Genomic DNA, 17,663 nt, shown 5'->3' on the forward strand with positions numbered 1-17,663 from the left:
AGAGTTTGAGACAGAAAAGGATTATTTCATACATCAAGTCTTGATCTTATTTAGGCAGTAACTATCTGTTTTACCAGCAGATGTTCTCCATAGTGTAAATCATTTTGAGCAGAATACATCTGGACTAAAGGAGGTTACATTTTGTGCCTGGGATGTAGGATGGCCACGCCCATTTTCACTACAGTGATAGCAAATGCAAGTTATGCAGTATTCCTGTGTCATTAGTGATACATTTTGATGTGCATTGCATTATTATGTTTGAGTGTTAGCAGTTTTGGATAAAGAGCGTCTTGTGTAACGTTAAAAGAAGTATAGACTGACACAACAAAACAATAAGACAGAACCTTAATTTTCCTGGGGTCAGCTCGTGACACAGAACCTCAGACATTGGCATTGGTTAGCAATTCAGGCTTCTGGCCACACCAGACTTGCTGAAGTGTGCTTGACTTTCTGACCACAAAAATTAAATGAGACTATGTTGCAGCTATGTATCGACCTCATTTGCATGAGACTTTAATCTAAATTGGGATTTACACCCGAATTTCTAACCGCAAGCTTGCACACTGCTTTATATGGGCTCGTCAGAAGCCTTACGGCCTGGCATGCTCAAGCAGGCCTCTTAAAAGTAGGTTAATTAAAAAAGCTTTTTGTTTGTGCTTTGTGGTCAATATACAGGAAACTTTGTGCTATCTGGCAACGACGGGACCGAGCTGTTGCCGTTCCCTCAAAACTGCCGGACAAACCAGCGTTAATGTTGAAGCGTTCACACGGAGCTTTTCAGCTCCGTATCTGGCAACAAACACTGTTGCTTAGCAACAGCTTCTAAACAGTCAGCCATACCTTGGAAGCGTCTCTGTCGCTTAGCAACAGCTTCAGAGAGACTTTGCAGAGCCTGACTGTTGGGGAAAAAAAAGCCATGAGAAGAAAAAAAAGCCACGAGAAGAAAAAAAACCTAACAAAACGGCTCCTGATTTTTGCCGGTGGCTCGAGCTTGCCGGACATTTAGTCTCCGGATAACACAAAGTTTCCTGTACTTAATTTTGCCACATGCATTATTGGTTTTACTGGAACCCTGCATTGTTAATTTTTTTTTGTTACCAGCACATGTGGCATTTGAGTTTGTGTTGCCAAATATGGTTGTACGTATATAGAAAACACCACTGGCATTTTGAAGCAGCACTTCCAGTGTTTGAATAGGTCAGAACGAGTACCAGCCTGAAAAAGCCTGCTGCACCAGCATTGCTTTCTATACACTTCATAACAACCTTGGAGTCCTATTTGACCCTGAGATGAGCTCCCAATCGCATATCTGCTCCATCACCAAGAACGTCTACTTCCACCTCCGTAACATTTCCCATCTCTGCCCCTGCCTCAGTTCATCTGCTGCTGAAACCCTTGTCTAAGCTTTTGTTACCTCTAGACTTGACTATTCCAATGACTGAGCATCCACAGCCCTCTTGGGTGGAGAATTCCAAAGATTCACAACCCTCTGAGTGAAGAAATTTCTCCTCATCTCAGTCCTAAATGGCCGACCCCTTATCCTGAGACTATGTCCCCTAGTTCTAGACTCCAGCCAGGGGAAACAGCCTCTCAGCATTTACCCTGTCAAGCCCTGTAAGAATTTTGTATGTTTCAATAAAATCACCTCTCATTCTTCTAAACTCCAGAGAGTATAGGCTCAATCTCTCCTCATAGGACAACCCTCTCATCCCAGGAATCAATCTAGTGAAATAAAAACAGAAAATGCTGGAAATACTCAGCAGGTCAGGCAGCATCTGTGCAGAACAGTTCTGACGAAAGGTCATCAACCTGAAATGTTAACTCTGGTTCTCTCCACAGATGCTGCCTGACCTGCTGAACATTTCCAGCATTTTCTGTTTTTATTTCAGATTTCCAGCATCCGCAGTATTTTGCTTTTGTATCAATCTAATGAACCTTCGTTCACCCCCTCAAAGGCAAGTATATCCTTCTTTAGGTACGGAGACCAAAACTGTACACAGTACTCCAGGTGTGGTCTCAACAAAGCCCTGTACAATTGCAATAAGTCTTCCTTGCTCTTGTACTCCAACTTTCTTGCAATAAAGGCCAACTTACCATTTGCCTTCCTAATTGCTTGCTGTACCTGCATGTTAACTTTCTGTGTTTCATGTACAAACACCCCCAAATCCCTCTGAACACCAACATGTAATAGTTTATCCTTTAAAAATATTCTGCTTTTCTGTTTCTTCCCACCAAAGTGAATAACCTCACATTTCCCCACATTGTACTCCATCTACCACCTTATTGCCCACTCACTTAACCTGTTTATTTCCAATTGCAGACTCTTTGGCCTAGAAATTCAGTGCCCTTAGCGCCGATTTTGCGGCGCTAGAGGGCCTAGCGCTGCAATTGGCGCCGGCGCCGAAATTGCCTGGGGCCCTTCCGCCGCGGTAGACCGGTAGCGCTGCGGCGGCACCGATGACGTCATCGGTGTGCGCAGCGTCCCGGTTGCCATGCCGACGGGCCCCAGCGCCGAAATTCAGTTGCGGCCGCCTCGCCCGTGGCAGCCGCAACTAAGACTCTGGCAACAGAGTCTTACATGACTTTGCGCCGGCGCATTAAAGGCCCCGCGGCGGCCGGCCGCTTTCCCGCCGGCCGCCTGGCCGCAGCTCCCTCCCCGGACTTCCCCCCCCCCCCCCCCCCCCGGAACAGAAGCAAGCCCGGCACTTGTCCGAGGTGCCGGGCTCATTTTTAAAAAGATTTTCGCGGGCCGCGGCCGGGTGCAGGCAGCTCCTCCTTAAGGGAAGGAGGAGGCCTGCACTTCCCGAACCTGCCGCACCGCAGCGGGCGCCGCAGCGCCGGAATAGCGCCGATATTCAGCGCGTAGCGCCAGTTTTCAGGCGCAAACAGCTCTCAGCAGCGCCGGCAGCCGTTTGGGCGCAGAACTATTGAATTTTGGGCCCGACCAGCGCGACTTAGCTCCGGCACTAACTTCCAGCGCTAAAGCCCTGGCTGCGCCAAAACTCAATTTCTAGGCCTTTGTGTCCTCCTCACAGCTTACTTTCCCACCTAGTTTTGGATCGTCGGCAAACTTGGATACATTACACTCGGACCCTTCATCTAAGTCATTAATATACAGGAAACTCTTGTTTAAACGGCACCTAAATATCCGGAATTCTCGATTAACTGGCAAAATTCTCACTCCGAAAACAACAGCTCAATAACCGGCAATGTTGCCGAGTCTGAGTCTCCCGCGGTGGCCGAGTTAGTCAGTGGGGGTAGTACTCCAAACTGCCACTTCTTGGCGCTGTCAGAAGTCGGAACACCTCAATACCCCTGTAACAGGAGTCTGACTCTCCCGCGCTGCCGGTAGTCTCTTCTCATCCGCCATTTTACAAGGGTACTGTGTGTCTCCCATGCTGCTGGAAGTCATTGCATTGCATTACCCTCAACTGGCAGTACTGTACTTAATCAAGCATCTTCCACCATCCATTTAACACAACATTCTGTAGGTGAGTACCCAATTACTGTATACTGCACATTTCTTGATTTTTAAAATTTTTCTTTGTTAAAAATAGTCTCGGTAGATAACCCTCTCCGTCATCCGGAATTTTTGATCAATCAGCAACACGCTGGTCCCGTCGGTGCCGGATAACCAAGAGTTTCCTGTAGATTGTAAATAGCTGAGGCCCCAGCACTGATTCTTGCAGCACCCCACTGCTAACAACCTACCAACCTGAAAGTGACCCTTTATTCCTACTCTCTGTTTTCTGTCCTTTAATCAATCCTCTATCCATGCTAATATATTACCCCTAAATCCCTTCACGGCCTCGCCCTTCCCTATCTCTGTAGCCTCCTCCAGCCCTACAACCCGCCGAGATCTCTGTGCTCCTCCAATTCTGACCTCTTGCGCATCCCCGATTTTAAGCACTCCATCATTGCTGGCTGTGCCTTCAGCTGCCTGGCCCCTTGGCTCTGGAATTCCATCCCTAAGCCTCTCCGGCTTGCTACCTCTCTCCTCCTTTAAGATGCTCCTTAAAATATACCCATTCTAATATCTCCTTATGTGGCTCGATGTCGAATTTTGTTTGATAATGCTCCTGTGATGCACCTTGGAATATTTTACGTTAAAGGCACTATATAAATGCCAGTTGGACTTGGACAGGTTGGGTTATTGGGCAGATGCATGGCAGATGCAGTATAATGTGGATAAATGCGAGGTTATCCACTTTGGTGGCAAAAACAGGAAGGCAGATTATTACCTGAAAGGCAATAGATTGGGAGAAGGGGAAGTGCAACAAGACCTGGGTGTCCTTGTGCACCAGTCGCTGAAGGTAAGCATGCAGGTGCAGCAGGCGGTTAAGAAGACAAATGGTATGCTGGCCTTCGCAACAAGAGGGTTCGAGTACAGGAACAAGGATGTCTTGCTGCAGTTGTACAGGGCCTTGGTGAGACCACATCTTGAGTATTGTGTGCAGTTTTGGTCGCCTTATCTGAGGAAGGATGTTCTTGCCATGGAGGGAGTGCAGCGAAGATTCACCAGACTGATACCTGGGATGGCAGGAATGACGTATGAGGAGAGATTGGGTCGATTGGGCTTATACTTGCTGGAATTTAGAAGAATGAGAGGGGATCTCATTGAAACTTACAAAATTCTAACAAGACTAGACAGACTAGATGCAGGAAGGATGTTCCCGATGGTCAGGGAGTCCAGAACCAGGGGTCACAGTCTAAGGATAAGGGGTAAGCCATTTAGGACAGAGATGAGGAGGAATTTCTTCACCCAGAGAGTGGTGAACCTTTGGAATTCTCTACCACAGAAGGCAGTTGAGGCCAATTCATTAAATATATTCAAGAAGGAGTTAGATATATTTCTTAAGGCTAAAGGGATCAAGGGATATGGGGAGAAGGCAGGGACAGGGTACTGAGTTTGGATGATCAGCCATGATCTCATTGAATGGCAGAGCAGGCTCGAGGGGCCGAATGGCCTACTCTTGCTCCTATCTTCTATGTCTCTATGTTTCTATGTTGTTGTCGTCGTTGTAGCCATTGAAAGCGGTATCCATCTTGAGGACCTACAACAGGATGATGAAAATGAGATACCAGATGCAGAGGAAGCTGAGGAAAGACTTCTAGGGATCTGTAGCAGCTGCAAGAGCAATTCATGAGACTTTCCAAACAGAAACCTTTTCCTTAGCCATTCACATTACTCTTACAATTGTTTTCACCAAACCCAGCAAAAATGTGGATAACCACGCATTATTTACAAATTTCTGTTATTCTTCCAGAAACACCTTGGCGTTAAATTGGACTGCATAGCCCTAGGCAGGAAGCACGTGTACACTTCCAACCGGAAATGTGCCACTCACCATATTGGGTAAGGACAAACAGAGGCATCCTTTACCTACGCCTGAAGCAGACATTAATCCCTTTGCATATACAAGTAAAGTGCCTAACGCTTGCTTCAACATTGGTTTGTCCTGAGGCAGCCAGCGCCAGCTGGAAAACCAACCCTAAACACCGTATAAATTTAAAAAAACCTAAGTACTTACCACAATCACCATCCCGATCGGCGCTGAGATCCCCGACCTCTAGGGTCTGGCCCCGATATTTGATATCTCTCTTCTCTCACCCCAGCTCCGACCTCATGGCCCCCTCGAAGTCCCCGATCTCTCCCCAATCCCAAGTCCGAGCCCCCCAATCCCTCCAAATCCAAAGTCCAAGGCTCCCAATCCCTTTCAATCCAAAGTTCGAGGCCCCGATCCATAGTCTGAGGCTCTCGATCCCTCCCCAACTCCTGCGATACCAATCATAAAGACCCCCGACCACTTATCTGTGGGCTGCTCCACTAGCCATTTTCCTAGCCATCAGTTGAGAGAAGTTGAATCCATCAAAACTGGATTGATTGAACCTATTTCATGTTAATAATAACCAGATAAATAGTTTGTTTATTTAGGAAGTGAATTAGTGTTCCTTTGGATCTTGGAGACTGATTTTCTCCTAATTGCTGGTTTGTGTTTAGTGGCATAATATGCAAGCATCTGTGTGTATAATTTTAATTTAGATCCCATCTTCAGTGTGCATTAAGTAGGAACAAATTGAGCATTATGTTGAATTACTCTGGGGAGGAGTCGTCTGTGGGTGAGTTCCTGTGTCAACAGCAAAGAAACTTTTATAAAGGTCATTTCCACTAGCCACAGTTTAGAACAATCTTTAAAGTGCACAACATAATAACTATAGTTAAGGAGGGAATCTTTGGATACATGGGGAAAATGCAACATGGGTGAAATAACTGATGCGCCATATGTATTTTCTTAGCAAGGGGAATAAATTGCACTGCATATCCTGAAAGAAATAAAAACTAATGATGCACATATGTTTCCACATTCTCCCCGTGTTTGCGTGGGTTTTCTCCGGGTGCTCCGGTTTCCCCCCACAGTCCAAAGATGTGCGGGTTTAGGTTGATTGGCTATGATAAATTGACCCTTAGTGTTAGGGGGATTAAATACATGGGGTTACGGGGATAGGGTGGGATATGTGTTGGTGTAGGGGTTACAGGGATCGGGTGGGATATGTGTCGGTGCAGGCTCGATGGGCCGAAATGGCCTCTATCTGCACTGTGGGGTTTCTGTGATTCTGTGATATGTATTGCTCAGTTATTCAGTGATACATAATGCTTATTCCCCCCTCCATGCTTCTATGAAGCACATGAGGGCGGTTTTCTACATTAAAGATGCCATACAAAATTATTAATGTTACATTGGAAACATCAAGGTCCAGAAATTCGGAAGCGTCCGTTTTTGGGCACCTTACCTACATAGCGCTCACAGCCCGCACTCAAACGAGGAGGTCTGAGGATACCGGATTTTGGGCCTTAAACCTCAAATATTATGTAGATGGCACTGCGGTAGGAACCCACACAGGTTAGTGCTCCAATTTTCAGGTAAGTGATTTGGGTTGGATCGTGGGCGTCTGGAGGAGGAACAGCTGGGCCTCGGAGTCCGATCGGAGGGCTGTCGGGGGTTAGATAGGAAGATCGCGGGGGTCTGGCGTATTGTTGGGGGTAAGCAGTGCTGTCGGTTGGTAGGGGGGAGGGTGCTTGGAGGCTGGGGCCGGTGGGACATATCGGGGGGGCCTTGAGCTCGGGAGTGAGGTCAGAGACCTCGGGACTGGGAGCGGCGGGGATTATGGTGAGTACTTAACTTTTTTTTTTACTTACGTGGTATTTAGTGTTGGTCTTCCCGGAGGCAATCCGCACGGGTGCTGGCTGCTTCAAGCATAAACCAAAGTTGCAGCAGGGACCAGAAGCCGGCGTTAGGTCCCTTATGCAAATAGACTAACGCCTGCTTCAGACATGGGTAAAGTATGTCTTTTGTTTGGCCTTTACCAAGATGGCGTCCGGCGCGTGCCGCACCAGAAGTGTGCGCGCGGCACGGATGCCATTTTGGACATAAAAACCGCACCCGTGGCACCGAAAAACTGGGCACTATGGAGCCGAATTTCTAGCCCCAAATATAGGAAATGCATCAGAAAGATTTTTTAACATATAAACCACAGGCACTCAAATTAGGGTTGCCAACTCTCCTGGAGTCTCCAGGAACTCAAGATTAATCTCCTGGACACAGCTGTTGCAACCCAGGGGAAAAATGATAGGGTCATTAAAAAATGATGTGTTTATTCTCATTTTCAGAACACTTTTGTTTATTTAACTAATATTAAACCAAAATATTGGGAGATGAGGGGAAAAAGGGTGGTTAACTCAGTAGGGTAGTTGGAAGTTAGAGGTCATGTGATGAAACTTTCAGAAATGCGTACAACCACATTTGGCAACCCTAACTCAAATACCACGTACTGAATATAAATTGTCACATTTTAGGATTTGTGATCATTTTTTCATGGAAAAGAGGTGGAAATGAGTTATGTTTAAGTGTTGTGTTTTAAAACATGGTGGTTTCACAAAAGTTTAAAAAGCCTCTGAGACAAATGATCTATTTGTTACTGGACAGGCATTAAAGATGTGTATTAAAGCCAGTCTATGGAATGTTGCAAATCATGGTCTACTTCAAACTAAGACAGTGGTCGGGTGACTCATCACAAGGTCATTAAGCCAGGGTGTCCCCCATTAATTTTGAGAGTAGCACGAGATGGTTTATTTAGACCTACACTTCAAGGATGGGAGAAGAGGTTGCCAGTTGTAGCGACAATCACTGAACGGGGAAGGGAACAAGAGGGGCGGCACTCTCACTTGCTGGGAACATAGAGAGAAAAGGAGAAACGACACACTTGGGCCATAAGTCAAGTTGTAAACAGGAGTCTGAGGTGCAGGTATGGGCCTGAAGTTTCAAGATGGAAGAACGTCAGTTTTTGTAACTAAAAGCTGTGGTAAGAAAGGTAATGTCAAAAAGACGTCAGCCAGCCCATGAAAAGGACAGGGCACCTGGTTTTACTTTTTCTAATTTTTCGAGGACAGACATGAAAAGTGAGTGCAGTAAGTGAGGTATGTTTACTACTGTTACTCTATGTTCATTTGCCCTCTACAAAATAAACTAGATGAACGATTTTTATCTAGCTTTGTCTCTCTAATGTGATTTTTAGTTCCTCTACTGAAAGATTGGAGAAGCGCATGTGAAGGCACATATGAAATCTACAATATCCAGTTCAGATCACATGGGGTCCTGTTGTTACACTCCCAGGTTACACTATTGTTTAATTAGATGTTGGGCAGTAAGAGCACACTTCTGAATTTAAGACACTTGGACTTCTTATAGGAGTGATCAGAACGATTGTACCGGAGGCAGTATCTGAGGCAAGACCCTAAATTTGTAACGTATATCATTCTTTTACGCTGCAGAAAATGTCAGTTATGCAAAATGAACATGCTCATTTCTTGGTAATAACAAAGCAGGAAAAGCAACTAAAATGTTTGAAAACATGGTGAATATTAAGTAATAGTGGCCAATTCCAGAACTCACTGGGGCTGGGAGAAAAATGTGACTCTCGTACACCTAGTTATAGACATTATAGTGACTGACTTATCTGATGTTCTTATGTGGTGCTTGTAAGATCCCTGTGGTATAAAATTCAAGGACATTGATGACATTCACTGCCACTGGCAGTTCAGTGCAGATGGTTGATTGTGCCTGCATGTCACAGAATCATAGAATGGTTGCAGCACGGAAGAAGGCCATTCGGCTCGTCGAGCCTGTGCCAGCTCGCTGCAAGAGTACTTCAGCTAGTCCCACTCCCCCGCCCTTTCTCTGTAGCCTTGCAATTTTTTTTCCTTCAGGTGCTTATCCAACTCCCTTTTGAAAGTCGTGATTGAGTCTGCCTATACCACCCTTTCAGACATTGCATTTAGATCCTAACCACTCGCTGAGTAAAAATTTTCTTTTTATGTCGCCTTTGGTTCTTCTGCCAATCACCTTAAATCTGTGTCCTCTGGTTCTTGACCCTTCTGCCAATGGGAACAGTTTCTCTCTCTCTACTCTGTCCAGACCCCTCATGATTTTGAACACCTCTATCAAATCTCCTCTCAATCTTCTTTGTTCTAAGGAGAAGTTAAGAGGTTATCCACTTCGGTGGCAAAAACAGGAAGACAGATTATCTGAACGGCAATAGATTGGGAAAAGGGGAAGTGCAACGAGACCTGGGTGTCCTTGTGCACCAGTCGCTGAAGGTAAGCATGCAGGTGCAGCAGGCGGTAAAGAAGGCAAATGGTATGTTGGCCTTCATAGCGAGAGGATTCGAGTACAGGAACAAGGATGTCTTGCTGCAGTTGTACAGGGCCTTGGTGAGACCACACCTTGAGTATTGTGTGCAGTTTTGGTCACCTTATCTGAGGAAGGATGTTCTTGCCATGGAGAGAGTGCAGCAAAGATTCACCAGACTGATACCTGGGATGGCAGGAATGACGTATGAGGAGAGATTGGGTCGATTAGGCTTATATTTGCTAGAGTTTAGAAGAATGAGAGGGGATCTCATTGAAACTTATAAAATTCTAACAGGACTAAGATGTGCGGGTTAGGTTGATTGGCTATGATAAAAAATTGACCCTTAGTGTTAGGGGGATTAAATACGTGGGGTTACGGGGATAGGGTGGGATATGTGTTGGTGTAGGGGTTACGGGGATCGGGTGGGATATGTGTCGGTGCAGGCTCGATGGGCCGAAATGGCCTCTATCTGCACTGTGGGGTTTCTGTGATTCTGTGACTAGACAGACTAGATGCAGGAAGGATGTTCCCGATGGCGGGGGAGTCCAAAACCAGGGGTCACAGTCTAAGGATAAGGGGTAAGCCATTTAGGATTGAGATGAGGAGGAATTTCTTCACCCAGAGAGTGGTGAACCTGTGAAATGCTCTACCACAGAAGGCAGTTGAGGCCAATTCATTAAATATATTCAAGAAGGAGTTAGATATATTTCTTAAGGTTAAAGGGATCAAAGGATATGGGGAGAAAGCAGGGACAGGGTACTGAATTTGGATGATCAGCCATGATCTCATTAAATGGCGGAACAGGCTCGAGGGGCCGAATGGCCTACTCCTGCTCCTATCTTCTATGTTTCTAACAACCCCAGCTTTCCTTTGTTTAAAAAAATGGTTCCAATTTTCATAGACATCCATTGGCTATATTAGTTAGTAATGGGCATTTTTTTTGAGTTTTGGTTTCCAAACAGACAGGACACGTCTGCACGATAACCCTACCAGATCTAGTAGAAATGAGATGTACCAATGGAAACCTAGTGAGCAGCCACAACCAAGACGTTGCTGCTTTTCCTCAGCATTCATTCTCCAACATATCTTCCTGACTTTACCAAGTTATGACGGTAGGGCACGGACGATGGCAGGCTAAGTTGTTTTACAAGCGGGCACTTCCACCCAAAACAAAAACTATTCGAGTCACTAATTGTTAAATCCGTGAATCTTGATGTATGGTGTCCTTCAAGAAATAGACAGAGACGGCAGAGGAACAATCAACAGGTGTTTACTGGATGAGGGTTACTCTAAAACTAACAGTACAGATCCCTACTCAGGGTTTATATACAGGTGTGGTCACTGCCGGTACTACAGTATACAGGAGCTGTAAAAAGTAGTTCTCCCCTTAAAGGTACATACACTACAATTCCTCCCCTTTTAGATTAACAGTACCATAACATTCATTTAACAATTAACACTTTTAACATGCAACATTAACTGAAAATAGTCCATTTATAAATTCAGTCTTTGGGGCAGCTTCCTGATCCTTTCTGGATAGCGCCTTTCCTGAGTGTCTTGCTCTTGGTGCGGAGGCGATTCTGGCCCCCTGTCGTCGGTTGGTTCATCAGCTTCCGATGCTATTGTTTCTGGGGTAGATGCTACCTGTATATCGGGTTCATCACCAGGTACACGAGACATGGGGTTGACTCGTTCCTGTGACTGTAGGATCTGGTCGACATGGCGTCTCACAATGTTCTCCCCAACATCCACTGCCTACATTAGTGGCCCCTGCCATGTGCATATCGTTCCTGGTTGCCATTTCTCTGTTCGGTAGTTGCGGGCCAAGACTGGTTGCCCGACATTGAAGCTCCTTGTCGGCTTCTCATTGATGTGCTGGAATTGCTTATTCTCAACATCTCTTCGTACATTTGGTCTGAGCAAATCCAGACGAGATCTCAACCTTCGGTTAAAGAACATCATGGCCGGGGTCTGGTTGGTGACTGCATGTGTCGCATTTCTGTAGGCTAACAGGAAATTGTCCACCTTATGCTGCAGTGGAATGTCGTCATCGCACATGGCCCTTACTGCCTTTTTAAAGGTTTGTACGAACCTCTCAGCCAATCCATTTGTGGCTGGATGATACAGGGCGGATGTGTAATGCCTTACCCCATTCCTTTTCATAAATTTCCGAAACTCTTTGGACACAAACTGTGGTCCGTTATCAGAGCAAATCTGCTCTGGCAAACCGTTCCTGGCAAATATGGTCCATAGGACTGCAATCGTTTTCTCCGTGGTGGTGGAGGACATTTTGATCACCTCAGGCCATTTCGAGTGCGCATCCACGGCTATTAAAAACATTGAGTCCATGAATGGACCAGCAAAATCAGTATGCACCCGTTGCCATGGAGAGGAGGGCCACTCCCATGGGTGTAGAGGGGCATGTGGTGGTGCATTTTGGACCTTCTGGCATCCTGAGCAGCTCTTTGTCAGGTCCTCGATTTGCTGATCGATCCCCGGCCACCACACACAGCCTTAGCAAGGCTTTTCATTTTCACCCCGCCCAGAAGGCCTTCGTGAAGCTCATTGAGCACTCTCTCCCTTAACTTGGGTGGAATTACCACTCGGGATCCACACATCAAGGTCCCCTGGCATACTGACAGCTGTTCTCTTCTGGATGAGAATGCTGGCAACAGTGAGTCGCCATGTGTTGGCCATCCCTTCACCGTCAAGTCATATACCCGAGACAGTGTCGGGTCATTTCGGGTCTCCTTTTCTATATCCGCGTTAGTTACTGGCAAGCGTTCAATTATAGTCGAATAAAATATTTCGACAGGGTCCACTACTGGTGCTTCCTCCGCCATAGGCAGTGGCAGGCATGATAGCCCATCAGCGTTTCCATGCTGTTTTGTGCCCTTATACTCTATTTTATATTGGTTCGCCCCTAGAAAAAGGGACCATCTTTGTAGCCGTTGCGCAGTCATCACCGGAACGCCCTTCTTTGGATTAAAGATGGAGACAAGTGGTTGGTGGTCAGTCAGCAAGGTGAACTTCTGCCCGTGCAGATAGTGGTTGAACTTTTTCACTCCCCACACTAGGCTGAGGGCCTCCCTGTCAATCTGGGCGTAGTTACGCTCGGCTGAGGTTAGTGACCGAGACGCAAAGGCTACTGGCCTCTCCGAGCTGTCCGGGAATTTGTGCGACAGCACCGCTCCAATACCATAGGGTGATGCATCACACGCCAACCGAATTGGTAGTGCTGGGTTGAAATGAGCCAACACCTCTTTTGATGTGATCAATTCTTTACACTTCTGGAAAGCTCGTCTACATTCGTCATTCTGCTTCCATGGTACCCCCGTTTGCAGTAGGGTGTTCAGTGGGTGTAGTACTGTGGACAAATTCGGCAAGAACTTATGGTAGTAGTTCACCAGCCTGAGGAACGACCTCAGTTGTGACACATTTTCCGGTGCTGGAGCCTTGACTACTGCCTCAATCTTTTCAGGGGACTTATGTAACCCCTCTTCATCAATAACGTGGCCACAATACGAGATCTGCTTCTGAAAAAACTCGCATTTGTGGCGATTAGCTCGGAGCCCATATTCCTTCAATCTAGTGAGCACCTGCTCCAGGTTGGCGAGGTGATCACTGTCATTTTCGCCCGTGACCAGGATGTCGTCCAAATAACACTGGGTCCCTGGAATCCCTTGCAGGACTTGATCCATTGCCCTTTGCCAAATAGCCGGAGCTGATGCTACCCCGAACGCCATCCGGTTGTATTGGTAGAGACCTTTATGAGTGTTGATCGTGAGGTACTGTTTCGAGGCTTCTTCTACCTCCATTTGCAGGTACGCCTGGGCCAGATCAATCTTAGTGAAGCGTTTACCTCCAGATAGCGAGGCGAAAATATCTTCAATCCGCAGAAGCGGATATTGTACCGTGTGAAGGACTGGGTTCACTGTCACCTTAAAGTCCCAACAGATGTGAACCTTCTTTGGTTCCCCAGGCGTATTACTCAACGACCTCTTCATTACAGGAACGATGGGTGTAGCCCACTCGCTCCAGTCCACTTTGGACAGTACTCCAGAATGTTCCAAACCTTCCAGCTCTGCTTCGACGGCTGGGCGGATCGCATAAGGCACCGGTCTGGCCTTAAAAAACTTTGGGCTTGCATTTTCCTCTATTTTGATCATCGCTGTTATGCCTTTTAGTGTTCCGAGCCCCTCCTGGAACACTTCTTGTGCGTCAGTTAGCATTTTTGACAGTCGTCCAAGTGTGACGACGTCGTCATCCTTTTTGGCATCTACAGTCAGTGCTTGTATGGAATGCCAATCTAGTTGTATCTTCCGGATCCATTCACGTCCTAGAAGTGGTGGTCCTCCATCTGGCAATACATATAGGTCCATTTTTGGTGTTTCCTTGCCGTTATATATAACGTTCACCCTTATTTTTCCTTTGGGGTAGACTTTTTGCCCCATGTACGTCTTCAAGACAATCTCTGTATCTCTCAAGGGTATATGTGAGAATAACCGCTTGTCGTCCCTTCGGTTTATGACTGTTAGGGCTGATCCTGTGTCCAATTCCATTTTCACTTGGACTCCTGCTATCTTGAGCGTGACCCAGATAGTTTGGTGATCCTCCATTTTGATTACATTATGTAGTTTCAGACAACCCAGCTCCTTGCTTCCGGAGTCTGTATCACTTTTCTGTTCGTCTGAACTACTCTCCGTCACCTTATGTACCTTTTTGTACTTCTGTGGAGATTTCTTGCTGCTGGTTTCCTTTCCCGACCTGCAGACTCTTGCTATGTGTCCTACTTTTCCACACTGCACACTTGGTCCTTGAACCAACAATCCTTATGGTCGTGTGTTGTTCTGCCGCAGCGATAACACTTCACTGCTCCATATGACATTTCATTTGTGCCATATTCTTGCGGTCTCCGTTGTATCTCTGCAGCGCCCCGTGCGGCTGCTTCGTGTGATACTGCCATGCTGGAAGCCTTGTCCAGCGTAAGATCCTTTTCTGATAGAAGCCGTTTCTGGGTTCCTTCACTTTGAAGCCCACACACAAACTTGTCCCTTAAAGTATTTGCTAGTCCCGTTCCAAACTGGCAATGTTTCGATAGCTTGCGCAGTTCCGTTAAATACTCAGCATTACTTTCGTCTTTATGCTGGTTCCTTTTGTGAAACTTAAATCTTTCTGCTATCAGCAGCAGTGTGGGGTTTAAGTGGTCCTGTAGGATTGCCACTATGCTTTCAAAATCCTTTTCCACTGGCTTCTCTGGGGTTACTAGGTTTCGCAGTAAGCCATACGTTTTTGCACCCATGGAATTCAACAATACCAGTGCTTTCCTCGCATCTGGCACTTCATTCGCCTTGCAGTACACTTCTATGCGTTCTACATATGTCGCCCAATCTTCGACTTCATTGTCGAACGCTGTGACACTGCCACTCTTCGGCATCCCTGGGTGTGGTTAGACTGGCTAAAAATGGCATCTCCCGCGCTCTCCCTTCTTCTCCGCTGTGGCTCAAAATGGCGTCTCCCGCGCTCTCCCTTCTTCTCCGCTGCGGCTCAAATGGCGTCTCCCGTGCTTTCCTTTCCTTTCTTCCCCAGCGGACGCTGCTCAGCCCTTGAACACCGGCCGCGCTCTGCGCGTTTTCCTGCGCGCCTCTCTCGTTGACGCCGCTCGGTCCTGAACCCCGGCTGCGCCCTGTGCGCTTTACCCTCTCTCTCTGCTCCCGTCGATGCTGCTCGGCCTTTTCCTGTGCCGTCGGTCGACTCTAGCCGCCGCTGTGCGGGAAGGGTCTGCGCCGTACCTGTTGCCAGCCCGCCTCGCTGGAGTCTCCGCTGGATAGTCGACGCCTGTGCCTCTGGAATCGGCCTTCCTCTGCAGAGTTGCGGGTAGGTTCGAATCACCTCATCGCCAATGTTAAATCCGTGAATCTTGATGTATGGTGTCCTTCAAGAAATAGACAGAGACTGCAGAGGAACAATGAACAGGTTGAGGGTTACTCTAAAACTAATAGTACAGATCCCTACTCAGGGTTTATATACAGGTGTGGTCACTGCCGGTACTACAGTATACAGGAGCTGTAAAAAGTAGTTCTCCCCTTAAAGGTACATACACTACACTAATCCTAGGCAGAACAGACAATAGGAAAGATATGTTTACTGTCATTAAACATCTATGGTTCGGATGCCGTCGTCATCTATGTTGTATTAGAACTGTTGCTCCTTTTGGGGTGCTGGCTGTGACCTGTGTCTGCGACGTTTGCCCTGACCATTCACATCTTCCTTCACTGCCAGCTGTGATCTGGGTACTTCAGATGATGTTTTCAGGGCCCATCTCCTCTACTGGTGATAAAGGTGGCTCGGCAGCAGCTGGCACAGGAGTCCATGGCTGCCAAGGCAGCACCACGGAGGTAGACTTGGAAGGAGGTCGCTTTTCTCCTCCTTGCGGCTTGGAGCTAGACAGAGGCCACACCAATGCTGAGGGGGAAGGGTTCGACGCGGTTGAGGAATCGACTGGAAGTGATGAAGAAGTTCTGCTGATGAAGGCAAATTGAACTGGAACTGCTGTGGCATTGCACGAGCCCTTGAGTGCCTTGATTGCCTCCATGAACCAGGCAACGTTCCTCAGTCACAATGATCCATCTGCGTTTCTAAGCCCTTGAAATGTCACCAATGGCTAAAAATGCATGAACAGTTAAGGTTCAGAAAGGTTCCAGTCTTGGAGCCTCACCAGATGGTGAATGAAGGTCTAAGATAGAACTATAGCACTATAGGTCTGATTCTGTGACTTATGCTCCAGTCCAGCAAGGCTCCACATTGGGAGATTTGCCTCTGTATTTACCATTTAATGCATTAATCTGCAGTTCCTTCCCTCACTATTTTAACAAAGGTACTAATCTATTTTTTAATTAAAATAGCAGAAGAAGGAATTTCATATATATGCATTAAATATTTATGTGCTAGAATGTTTATATTCCACAGCATAATTTCAAGGCCTATATGAAATAATACCATAACAAAGAAAATGTTGATGCCGCCAACGTCTTTGTGATTTTTGTAGTGATTTTATACAAAAAGAAAATAGTTTTCCAGTATTGTACAACCAAGAGATCATGGGGTAGATTTTCAACTTGTCACCCTGGCTTAAAACTGACATTGCAGATCAGCTACTCTTGGGCAGCAAATTGAAATCTACCCTCATGACTTGAAGTCCCTGAGCAGCCTTGTCACACTATCATGTTCACTTCAGTTAAGTGATTTCTTGAGGGTCTGAGTTAGCCTGCTTAAATAAAATGGAGTGGGTGCAGAAGCAAAATACCCCATCTTTGGAAGGGGGAAAAGTGGAAAAATGGCTTTGTCCAGTTTATCGTTCTGATTTTATAGAATCATTGAAAATTGCAGCACAGAAGGAGGCCATTCAGCCTGTCGTGCCTGTGCTGGCTCTTTGAAAGAGCAGTTGTGCTTAGTCCCACACCTCTGCTTTTTGTCCGTAACCCTCTAAGTTCCTCATCCTCCAGTACCTGCCCAACTCCCTTTTAAAATTATTTATGTAATCAGCTTCCACCACCTTTTCAGGTCGAGTGCTCCAGATCTCAACAACTCTGAGTGAAAAAAATTCTCCCCATCTGCCCTCTAGTACTTCTGCCAGTGATTTTAAATCTATGACCTCTGATATTTGACCCCCTTGCCAGAGGGAATAGTTCTTCTCTATCTAGCCTATCAAAATCTCTCATCATCTTGAAAACCTCTATTAGGTCACCTCTTAACCATCTCTGTTCCAAGGAGAACAATCCTAACTTTCCCAAAATCTCCTCATAGCTGAAGTCCCTCATCCCTGTTAACATCCTGGTAAACCTCCTCTGAACCTTTCTAAGGTCGTTACATCTATCCTGAACTGTGGTGCCCAGAATTGTCCTCAGTAATCCAGCTGAAACCTAACCAATGATTTATAAAGTTCTAGCTGGATTTGCAGCTAGCTTCTTCCGA

General features: G+C 46.4%; 1 protein-coding gene across 5 annotated transcripts in view; it reads left to right on the top strand.

The window, feature by feature from the left end:
* banp (BTG3 associated nuclear protein) overlaps positions 1-17,663 on the top strand; it is a 354,489-nt gene that overhangs the window by 228,982 nt on the left and 107,844 nt on the right. The window contains exon 12 of one of the 5 annotated variants that reach the window (XM_085991608.1): positions 5,268-5,356. The exons of the other annotated variants lie outside the window; for them this stretch is intronic. Within the exon in view, the coding sequence (XP_085847734.1) occupies positions 5,268-5,356 (89 nt within the window). The remainder of the gene's footprint in view (positions 1-5,267; positions 5,357-17,663) is intronic. 5 annotated transcript variants of the gene reach the window in all.

Source organism: Somniosus microcephalus, chromosome 6 (genome assembly GCF_052327205.1).
Source record: "Somniosus microcephalus isolate GS21.2 chromosome 6, FLI_Smic_1.0, whole genome shotgun sequence".
Taxonomy (NCBI): domain Eukaryota; kingdom Metazoa; phylum Chordata; class Chondrichthyes; order Squaliformes; family Somniosidae; genus Somniosus; species Somniosus microcephalus.